This window comes from Gadus chalcogrammus, chromosome 23 (assembly GCF_026213295.1).
Source record: "Gadus chalcogrammus isolate NIFS_2021 chromosome 23, NIFS_Gcha_1.0, whole genome shotgun sequence".
Classification (NCBI taxonomy): domain Eukaryota; kingdom Metazoa; phylum Chordata; class Actinopteri; order Gadiformes; family Gadidae; genus Gadus; species Gadus chalcogrammus.
In genome coordinates, this window is record NC_079434.1 from 9446379 (window position 1) to 9458132 (window position 11754).

At 44.0% G+C, this 11754-nt stretch overlaps 1 protein-coding gene across 1 annotated transcript; it reads right to left on the reverse strand.

Annotated features, from left to right (window-relative positions):
- Positions 1-6192: 6192 nt before the first annotated feature.
- Positions 6193-10969, reverse strand: LOC130377654 (uncharacterized). Its single transcript, XM_056584812.1, has 3 exons — positions 10905-10969; positions 10534-10627; positions 6193-9741 (listed from the first exon to the last, which is right to left on the reverse strand). Exons 1-3 carry the CDS (start codon positions 10967-10969, stop codon positions 7582-7584), a joined length of 2319 nt encoding a protein of 772 aa, XP_056440787.1. The 3' UTR covers positions 6193-7581.
- Positions 10970-11754: the final 785 nt, after the last annotated feature.

Sequence of the window (11754 nt, forward strand, 5' to 3'; positions counted from 1 at the left end):
ATGACGACCAATGAAAAAACAACAGTGTTACTCCTTATGTTTTTTTTCATGACGACCAATAAAAAACAACAGTGTTACCCCTTATGTTTTTTTTCATGACGACCAATAAAAAACGACAGTGTTACCCCTTGTTTTGTTTTTTTAATACAACCAAAGAAAAACAACAGTGTTACCACTTGTGTTTTTTTCATGACGACCAAAGAAAAACAACAGTATTACCAACAACAGTGTTCACCCTTATGTTTTCTTTCATGACGACCAATAAAAAACAACAGTGTTACCCCTTATGTTTTTTCTCATGACGACCAATAAAAAACGACAGTGTTACCCCTTATGTTTTTTTTCATGATGACCAAAGAAAAACAACAGTGTTACCCCTTATGTTTTTTTTCATGACGACCAATAAAAAACAACAGTGTTACCCCTTATGTTTTTTTCATGACGACCAATAAAAAACAACAGTGTTACCCCCTATGTTTTATTTGATAAATATCAAAAGTGTTACCCCTTATATATTTTTTCACGACGACCAATAAAAAACAACAGTGTTACCCCTTATGTTTTTTTGCAAGACGACCAATAAAAAACAACAGTGTTACCCCTTATGGTTTTTTTCATGACGACCAATAAAAAACGACAGTGTTACCCCTTGTTTTGTTTTTTTATTACGACCAAAGAAAAACAAGTGTTACCCCTTGTGTTTTTTCATGACGACCAATAATAAAACGACAGTGTTACCCCTTATGTTTTATTTGACAAATACAACAGGGTTACCCCTGATCTTTTTTTTTCATGACGACCAATAAAAAACAACCGTGTTACCCCTTATATTTTATTTGAAAAAGACAACAGTGTTACCCCTTATGTTTTTTTTTATGACGACCGATAAAAAACGACAGTGTTACCCCTTATGGTTTTTTGAAGACGACCAATAAAAAACGACAGTGTTACCCCTTATGGTTTTTTGAAGACGACCAATAAAAAACGACAGTGTTACCCCCTATGTTTTATTTGATAAATATCAACAGTGTTACCCCCTATGTTTTTTATCATGACGACCAATAAAAAACAACAGTGTTACCCCTTATGTTTTTTTTCATGACGACCAATAAAAAACAACAGTGTAACCCCTCATGTTTTTTTTCATGACGACCAATAAAAAACAACAAAGTTACCCCCTATGTTTTATTTGATAAATATCAACAGTGTTACCCCCTATGTTTTTTTTCATGACGACCAATAAAAAACAACAGTGTTACCCCTTATGTTTTTTTTCATGACGACCAATAAAAAACAACAGTGTAACCCCTTATGTTTTTTTTCATGACGACCAATAAAAACGACAGTGTTACCCTTATGTTTTTTTTCATGACGACCAATGAAAAAACAACAGTGTTACTCCTTATGTTTTTTTTCATGACGACCAATAAAAAACAACAGTGTTACCCCTTATGTTTTTTTTCATGACGACCAATAAAAAACGACAGTGTTACCCCTTTTTTTTTTTTTTTATTACGACCAAAGAAAAACAACAGTGTTACCACTTGTGGTTTTTTCATGACGACCAAAGAAAAACAACAGTATTACCAACAACAGTGTTGCCCCTTATGTTTTTTTTCATGACGACCAATAAAAAACAACAGTGTTACCCCTTATGTTTTTTCTCATGACGACCAATAAAAAACGACAGTGTTACCCCTTATGTTTTTTTTCATGACGACCAATAAAAAACAACGGTGTTACCCCTTATGTTTTTTTTCATGATGACCAAAGAAAAAAACAGTGTTACCCCTTATGGGTTTTTTCATGACGACCAATAAAAAACAACAGTGTTACCCCTTATGTTTTTTTTCATGACGACCAATGAAAAACAACAGTGTTACCTCTTATGTTTTTTTTTATGACGACCAATAAAAAACAACAGTGTTACCCCCTATGTTTTATTTGATAAATATCAACAGTGTTACCCCTTATGTTTTTTTTCATGACAACCAATAAAAAACAACAGTATTACCTCTTTTGTTTTCTTTCATGACGACCGATAAAAAACAACAGTGTTACCCCTTATATTTTATTTGACATAGACAACAGTGTTACCCCTTATGTTTTTTTTCATGACGACCAATAAAAAACAACAGTGTTACCCCTTATGTTTTTTTTTCATGACGACCAATAAAAAACAACAGTGTTACCCCTTATGTTTTTTTTCATGACGACCAAAGAAAAACAACAGTGTTACCTCTTATGTTTTCTTTCATGACGACCAATAAAAAACAACAGTGTTACCCCTTATATTTTATTTGACATAGACAACAGTGTTACCCCTTATGTTTTTTTTTCATGACGACCAATAAAAAACAACAGTGTTACCTCTTATGTTTTCTTTCATGACGACCAATAAAAAACAACAGTGTTACCCCTAATACTTTATTTGACATAGACAACAGTGTTACCCCTCATGTTTTTTTTCATGACGACCAATAAAAAACAACAGTGTTACCCCTTATGTTTTTTCATTACGACCAAAGAAAAACAACAGTGTTACCCCTTGTGGTTTTTTCATGACGACCAAAGAAAAACAACAGTGTTACCCCTCATGTTTTTTTTCATGACGATCAATAAAAAACGACAGTGTTACCCCTTATGTTTTTTTTCATGACGACCAATAAAAAACAACAGTGTTACCCCTTATGTTTTTTTTCATGACGACCAATAAAGAACAACAGTGTTACCCCCTATGTTTTATTTGATAAATATCAACAGTGTTACCCCTTATGTTTTTTTTCATGACAACCAATAAAAAACAACAGTATTACCTCTTTTGTTTTCTTTCATGACGACCGAAAAAAAACAACAGTGTTACCCCTTATATTTTATTTGACATAGACAACAGTGTTACCCCTTATGTTTTTTTTCATGACGACCAATAAAAAACAACAGTGTTACCCCTTATGTTTTTTTTCATGACGACCAATAAAAAACAACAGTGTTAGCCCTTATGTTTTTTTTCATGATGACCAAAGAAAAACAACAGTGTTACCCCTTATGGTTTTTTTCATGACGACCAAAGAAAAACAACAGTGTTACCCCTTATGTTTTTTTCATGACGACCAATAAAAAACAACAGTGTTACCCCTTATGTTTTTTTTCATGACGAACAATAAAAAACAACAGTGTTACCCTTTTTTTTTTTTTTCATGACGACCAATAAAAAACAACAGTGTTACCCCTTATGTTTTTTTTCATGACGAACAATAAAAAACAACAGTGTTACCCCTTATGTATGTTTTCATGACGACCAATAAAAAACGACAGTGTTACCCCTTGTGGTTTTTTCATTACGACCAATAAAAAACAACAGTGTTACCCCTTATGTTTTTTTTCATGACGAACAATAAAAAACAACAGTGTTACCCCTTATGTTTTTTTTCATGACGACCAATAAAAAACAACAGTGTTACCCCTTGTGGTTTTTTCATTACGACCAAAGAAAAACAACAGTGTTACCCCTTGTGGTTTTTTCATGACGACCAAAGAAAAACAACAGTGTTACCCCTTATGTTTTTTTCATGACGACCAAAGAAAAACAACAGTGTTACCCCTTATGTTTTTTTTCATTACGACCAATAAAAAACAACAGTGTTACCCCTTATGTTTTTTTCATGACGACCAATAAAAAACAACAGCGTTACCCCTTATGTTTTTTTTCATGACGAACAATAAAAAACAACAGTGTTACCCCTTATGTTTTTTTTCATGACGACCAATAAAAAACAACAGTGTTACCCCCTGTGGTTTTTTCATTACGACCAAAGAAAAACAACAGTGTTACCCCTTATGTTTTTTTCATGACGACCAATAAAAAACAACAGTGTTACCCCTTATGTTTTTTTCATGACGACCAATAAAAAACAACAGTGTTACCCCTTATGTTTTTTTCATGACGAACAATAAAAAACAACAGTGTTACCCTTTATGTTTTTTTTCATGACGACCAATAAAAAACAACAGTGTTACCCCTTATGTTTTTTTTTTAATGACGACCAATAAAAAACAACAGTGTTACCCCTTATGTTTTTTTTCATGACGAACAATAAAAAACAACATTGTTACCCTTTATGTTTTTTTTCATGACGACCAATAAAAAACGACAGTGTTACCCCTTGTGGTTTTTTCATTATGACCAAAGAAAAACAACAGTGTTACCCCTTATGTTTTTTTTCATGACGAACAATAAAAAACAACATTGTTACCCTTTATGTTTTTTTTCATGACGACCAATAAAAAACGACAGTGTTACCCCTTGTGGTTTTTTCATTATGACCAAAGAAAAACAACAGTGTTACCCCTTGTGGTTTTTTCATGACGACCAAAGAAAAACAACAGTGTTACCCCTTATGCTTTTTTTCATGACGACCAAAGAAAAACAAGAGTGTTACCCCTTATGTTTTTTTTCATTACGACCAATAAAAAACGACAGTGTTACCCCTTATGTTTTTTTTTTATGACGACCAATAAAAAACAAGTGTTACCCCTTATGTCTTTTTTTCATGACGACCAATAAAAAACAACAGTGTTACCCCTTTTGTTTTTTTTCATGACGACCAATAAAAACAACAGTGTTATCACCCCCTATGATTATTTGATAAATATCGACAGTGTTACCCCTTATATTTATAAAATGTATGTGTGTATTTCTATTATTTCCCTTACGTTTTTTTTAATTACGATTAATAAAAAACAACAGTGTTACCTCTATGTCTTTTTTATATGACGACCAATAAAAAACAACAGTGTTACCCCTTATGTTTTTTTTCATTACGACCAATAAAAAAGAACAGTGTTACCCCTTATGTTTTTTTTCATAACGACCAATAAAAAACAACAGTGTTACCCCTTATGTTTTTTTTCATGACGACCAATAAAAAACCACAGTGTTACCCCTTATTTATTTTTTCAGGACGACCAATAAAAAACAACAGTGTTATCACCCCCTATGATTATTTGATAAATATCGACAGTGTTACCGCTTATATTTATAAAATGTAAGCGTCTATTTCTATTATTTCCTTTACTTTTTTAATAAAAAACAACAGTGTTACCCCTTGTGTTTTTTTTCATGACGACCAAGGTGTTACCCCTTATGTTTTTTCATGACGACCAATAAAAAACAACAGTGTTATCCCTTATGTTTTTTTTCATGACGACCAATAAAAAAGAACAGTGTTACCCCTTATTTATTTTTTCAGGACGACCAATAAAAAACAACAGTGTTATCACCCCCTATGATTATTTGATAAATATCGACAGTGTTACCGCTTATATTTATAAAATGTAAGCGTCTATTTCTATTGTTTCCCTTACGTTTTTTTTCATTACGATCAATAAAAAACAACAGTGTTACCCCTTGTGTTTTTTTTCATGACGACCATTAAAAAACAACAGTGTTACCCCTTATGTTTTTTCATGACGACCAATAAAAAACAACAGTGTTATCCCTTATGTTTTTTTTCATGACGACCAATAAAAAAGAACAGTGTTACCCCTTATGTTTTTCTTTCACGACGACCAATAAAAAACCACAGTGTTACCCCTTATGTTTTTTTTCATGACGACCAATAAAAAACAACAGTGTTACCCCTTATGCTTTTTTTCATGACGACCAATAAAAAACAAGTGTTACCACTTATGTTTTTTTTCATGACGAACAATAAAAAACAACAGTGTTACCCTTTATGTTTTTTTTCATGACGACCAATAAAAAACAACAGTGTTACCCTTTATGTTTTTTTTTTAATGACGACCAATAAAAAACAACAGTGTTACCCCTTATGTTTTTTTTCATGACGAACAATAAAAAACAACATTGTTACCCTTTATGTTTTTTTTCATGACGACCAATAAAAAACGACAGTGTTACCCCTTGTGGTTTTTTCATCATGACCAAAGAAAAACAACAGTGTTACCCCTTGTGGTTTTTTCATGACGACCAAAGAAAAACAACAGTGTTACCCCTTATGCTTTTTTTCATGACGACCAAAGAAAAACAAGAGTGTTACCCCTTATGTTTTTTTTCATTACGACCAATAAAAAACGACGGTGTTACCCCTTATGTTTTTTTTTTATGACGACCAATAAAAAACAAGTGTTACCCCTTATGTCTTTTTTTCATGACGACCAATAAAAAACGATAGTTACGTATGTAACTACGGTTCTATGAATTCCGGATGACCGCCAGAGGCGGTGCTTTAGCACTGGATGTTCCATCTCGCGCATGCGCAGGTCGAGTAATTATACCAAAAAAGTCACCTGTGACACCTGGGTGACCCGAGAAAGTCTATATATTCCGGAGTCACCCGAGGTTCTGTTCCAACTGGATCTTCTCGCGGAATCTGAGAAGTCTGAGTGACAGAGAACTCTGGCGGTCATCCGGAATTCATAGAACCGTAGTTACATACGTAACTATCGTTCTATTTCATTCCTACTGACCGCCAGAGGCGGTGCTTTAGCACTGGATGACTAATACCAAAAAGGTCACGAAGAGTGCTCACTTCAATCAAGGGCTCGAAGCCGCCGACAGGACAGCCGTCGCCACAGGATGAGGAGCAGCGACATTAACCCTGTAGTATCGGGCAAACGTACATGATGAGGACCATGTAGCCGCGGAGCAAATGTCCTGAAGTGGAACCCCCTTCAAGGCAGCCCATGAAGTAGCCATACTCCTGGTAGAGTGGCACTTAACGGCCAAGGGCATAGGGAGCCCCTGCGCCCTATAGGCATTCAAGATCACATCCACAACCCAGTGGGAGAGTCTCTGTTTCGATAGGGCAGCCCCCTTCCTGCAGCCCCCGTAACAGACAAAGAGGTTATCCGTCTTACGCAAGCTGGTTGTCGCTTCAACATATGCCCTAAGCGCCCGCACCGGGCACAACAGGTCTGACACTCTTTCTGCACCCCCTGGAGAGCCTGGGGGATTGAAAGCAGCCAACTCGATTGATTGGTTTACATGATGGGGAGACAATCGTTTGGGTAGGAAGGATGGGTTCGGCCAGAGCACCACTCCTGACCCATCTGCGTGCCAGCGCAAACACGCCTGGCTTACTGACAAGGCATGCAGTTCACCGACCCGTTTTGCAGTTGCAATGGCAAGGAGAAATGCCGTCTTCATGGACAGCCGCGTCAGGTCTGCCTGACTTAGTGGCTCAAATGGGGGTAGACATAAGGACCTCAGAGCTACTTTCAGGTCCCATGATGGTGCCCTCAGGGATCGCGGCGGTTGAAGCCTCTGGGCTCCCTTCAGAAACTGCCTGATTAGGTAGTGGGACCCTACCGTCTGGTTATCCACCCTTGCGTGTGTGGCTGAGATCGCGGCCACATAAACACGCAGGGTAGACGCAGCTCTTCTGTTGTCCAACACAGACTGCAGAAAGTGTAGTATCACTACCACTGAGCAAGTCTCCGGGACTTCGCCCCGCGCCACGCACCACTGTGAAAACAACTTCCACCTGTTTGCATAGAGCAACCTAGTGGAGGGTGCCCTTGAACTAAAAATAGTACGGACCACTGACTGGTCGCAAGACGTCAGCAGTGCGTCCTGGCTCTCAGGGGCCACAAGCACAGCCGCAGGCGGCCAGGATTCGTGTGCCATATGCGTCCGCCTACCTGAGACAGAAGGTCCCGTCTCTCTGGGAGGCACCAAGGCTCTCCGTTGAGGAGTTTCAGTAATGGTGGGAACCATGGCCTTCCTGGCCAATGTGGAGCCACCAGAAGTAGGCTGTGACAGCCACGCTGGACCCTGTCCAGCGTTGCCAGTAAAAGGGGAATTGGGGGAAATGCATAAAGCAGGCTGTCTGGCCAAGCATGAGCCAGAGCGTCCTGCCCTAGGGGACTGGTCCTCTCCGTCAAGGAGAACCAAAGGGGACAGTGGGTGGTCTCTTCGGAAGCAAAGAGATCCGCCACTGCCCTGCCATACCTGTCCCAAATCATCCCCACCACCTCCGGATGGAGTCTCCACTCTCCGGGGGGTGGCCCTTGGCGAGAGAGAAGGTCTGCCGCTGTGTTCCGGACACCTGGAACATGGACAGCCCTCAGGCTTAGAAAATGGGGGAACGCCCACCGAAGGAGCCCTTGCGTGACCCGCAGGCTCTGCCTCGATCTGGTGCCCCCCTGATGGTTGACGTGGTAAACTGTGGAGGTGTTGTCTGTCCGGACAAGAACATGTCGGTCCCTCAGAACTGGAAGGAAGTGCCTGAGAGCTAAGAACACCGCAAGGAGTTCCAGCACATTTATATGCTCCAGTCTCTGCTGGGCATCCCACTGGCCTCTGACAGTCCTGCACTGCCATACTGCACCCCAGCCGGAAAGGGAGGCGTCCGTCTCCACAACCTCCCGCCGGGAAGCTATCCTCCCTAAGGGCGACCCCGCAATCAGGTATGCCCTCTCTCTCCAGGGTCTGAGGGCCCGAAGGCACCGCCCAGACACCCTGACCATCTTGTGTCTCTGCCACTTGGGGTCCAAGTGGAGACCATTCACCCAGATCTGAAGGGGACGCAATTCCAGAAGGCCTAGTGGGACCACCATGGATGCTGAGGTCAGCAGACCTATCAGTCGAAGGAAGAGGCTGTATTCCAGCAACTTCCCCCGCCTGAAGCGCTGTAGCAGCTGCAGAATGGTAGCTACGCGCTTTGGAGAGAGGCAGGCTCGCATGGCCACCGAGTCGAGCACCAGCCCCAGATAGCTCACAACCCGACAAGGTGTAAGGTTGCTCTTGGTAAAATTGACCATAAGGCCAAGCCGGTCCACATGGCTGAGGAGAGTGGCTGTGTCCCTGACCGCCTGCTCCCGAGTTGGGGAAATGACCAACCAGTCGTCCAGGTATGGCAGTATCGCCATACCTGTGGCCTGTAATGGTGACAGGGCTGCTGCTACACACCGTGTAAATATACGCGGGGCCAGAGACAGCCCGAACGGAAGAACCCTGAACTGGTAAACCTTGCCCAGAAAAGCAAAGCGGAGGAACCGCCTGTGACGTTGGGCAATAGGGACGTGAAAGTAAGCGTCTTTCAGGTCTATTGATACGAACCAGTCCCCCTGAGCGATAGCCTGGAGGACGTCCGCAACACGCAGCATGTGGAAGGGAAGAACCTTGAGGAACTGATTCAGCCCTCTCAAGTCCAGAATGGGGCGAAACCCGCCATCCTTCTTCGGTACCAGAAAGTAGGTTGAGTAGAACCCATCGAGCTGTTCTTGTGGTTCTACTACTTCGATGGCACCCTTCCCAAGGAGGGTGGCTACTTCCTGTCTCAGGACCAGGGATCTGTCGGGATTGGTGACCACGGTAACCTTGATCCCGCTGAAAGTTGGGGGCCGGCGTCGGAATTGTAGTGTGTACCCGTTGGATAGCGTGGACACTATCCAAGGGTCTGTGGTCTGCTCTTGCCAGTAGCTCAAGTGCTGCTGAGAAAAGCGTCCGACGACCGGCCCTTGGACTTCAGTACCTACCCCCCCTGCCCCTAGGGGCCCTGGGGGGGCGGCGACTGGGCGCCGAACCTCTTGGCGCCTGAAATGCCACCCGTGGCGCAGAGCTACGGCGCTGGTCAGCCCGTGCTGAGAAGTGCTGGCCCCTCGATTGTCCACCTGAACGTGGTTGAGAGCTATTGGCACGGGGTACCGCAGAGGCCCCCGGCCTAGAATGGAGCAGAGGTGCACGCCGTAAGCTAGCAAACTGCTGGCTAGCCTGGCCTACCTGTACACTTCGCTCCAGGGCCTGAAGAGCAGCTGGCCCAAATGTCTGGCCTGGGACTACTGGAAGAGAACGGAGGGTCCGTCGACACACCTCCGAAAGCGGTGACTGCGCCAGCCAAACCTGGCGGCGCGCCAACGTAACAGTTGACATTAACCTGCCTAGCTCCCTAGTCATGTAAGCAAAAGTTTGCAGTGAAGCATCACTGAGGGTCTGTGCTGAAGGATCAGCACCTGACCCACGTATAGTCTGAGACAGCGCCAGAACGATGTGAGAGAGCGAATTCCCAAGACGTCCCACACGGGCAGCAATGTTATAACTCCTGGTAAGGAGGTCATCTGTAATCCGGCACTGGGGCCGAGGGCAGCGCGCATCGGTTCTCAGAGCCTCGTCCGGGGAGACAACCAGGGACGCTATAGCAGGCTCAATCGGAGCTAACCGGTCCAAGCCATAAGAATCAGCATTGGCCATAGTTGCCAGACCTCTGCTATCACTAGTGTGATGGGAGAGAGCCCTTGAATCTGGCCAGCATCTATGAAGCTCTGCGATGTACGGCTCAGAGGGGGGCAAAGAGAAAACGGAAGGTTGAGCGGCCTGTGGAAAAAAGGCGTTCACATGTGCAGATGAAACAGGAGCTTCATCCAACCCCAGTGTTGCCAGGGCCATTCGCACGGCTGGTCTAACAGTGTCGCAGCCGGACACTGACCCTCTAGCCGAGCCGCCCAGAGACCCTTGAGAGAACGCCTGAGAGGCAAGGGACGCTTGCTCTTCCTCCTCTGCAAAAAGGCTACAGGACGCAGCTGTAGACAGCATGTCATCCTCTGTATAAGTGGGTTGCGCAGCCGCAGGGGCCGCGGCTGGTACACCCTGAGCTGGTTGGAGGTTCTGTAGGAGGGTTTTAATCTGAGCAACCTCATCCGAGAGCTTATTCACTTGGTTTGCCAAGTTTTCGACCTTACGGGACTTCCCGGGGGGTCCCCCAGCTGCCGAGGCACGGCGCCTGGTGCCACTAGGACCAAGACCCGAAGGGGGCAACCCTGGTCTGCCCTCCACCTCAGCCAACCTAGCTAGCCTCAGTGCATGAGGCATGAAACTACAGTTCATGCACGGGTTATCCGACACTGCTTCCCTGAGGTGTTCAACCCCGAGACACGCAGGGCACTGGTCATGGCCATCCTCCGCCTGCAGGGAGGCCATGCAGGTGACACAACTATGGGCGCTTAGCATGTCGGCAAATTGCAAGCAAATTAATCAGTAGGCTAGGCAATCGAGCTTTAGGCGAGAGCACCCGAGCAACGACGCGACACCCCGACAATAACAGTGACGGCAAGCTACAGGCGAGAGCACCCGAGCGACGCGACACCCCGACAATAACAGTGACGGCAAGCCTTGGAAACCCAAGCAGCCCACTGGAGAGCAAATTAATACAGGCTAGGCAATCGAGTTCTAGGCGAGAGCACCCAAGCAACGACGCGACAGCCCGACAATAACAGTGACGGCGAGCTACAGGCGAGAGCACCCGAGCGACGCGACCCTCCGACAATAACAGTGACGGCGAGCTACAGGCGAGAGCACCCGAGCGACGCGACCCTCCGACAATAACAGTGACGGCGAGCTACAGGCGAGAGCACCCGAGCGACGCGACCCTCCGACAATAACAGTGACGGCGAGCTACAGGCGAGAGCACCCGAGCGACGCGACACTTGACTCCGACAATAACAGTGACGGCGAGCCTTGGAAACCCAAGCAGCCCACTGGAGAGCAAATTAACACAGGCTAGGCAATCGAGCTTTAGGCGAGAGCACCCGAGCAACGACGCGACACCCCGGCAACAACACAGTGACGGCGAGCCTTGGTAATCCAAGCAGCGCACCGGAGAGCAATCAGCGCAGGCTAGGCAATCAAGCTACAGGCGAGAGCACCCGAACAATAATGCGCCCGACGATAGAGTGACGGCGCCAGGAAAATACAGTGACGGCTTTTTGAAAACCAAGCCACTCACTGGCGATTAA

What these genes read in the sequence shown, in the direction of transcription:
- LOC130377654 (XM_056584812.1), bottom strand. Translation starts at nt 10,969, where the DNA reads ATGCTAAGCGCCCATAGTTGTGTCACCTGCATGGCCTCCCTGCAGGCG. An exon ending in GCGGAGGATGGCCATGACCA is followed by an intron (nt 10,628 to 10,904) that starts GTGCCCTGCGTG and finishes ACCCTCCTACAG; the next exon opens with AACCTCCAACCAGCTCAGGG. An exon ending in GCTGTCTACAGCTGCGTCCT is followed by an intron (nt 9,742 to 10,533) that starts GTAGCCTTTTTG and finishes GTGTACAGGTAG; the next exon opens with GCCAGGCTAGCCAGCAGTTT.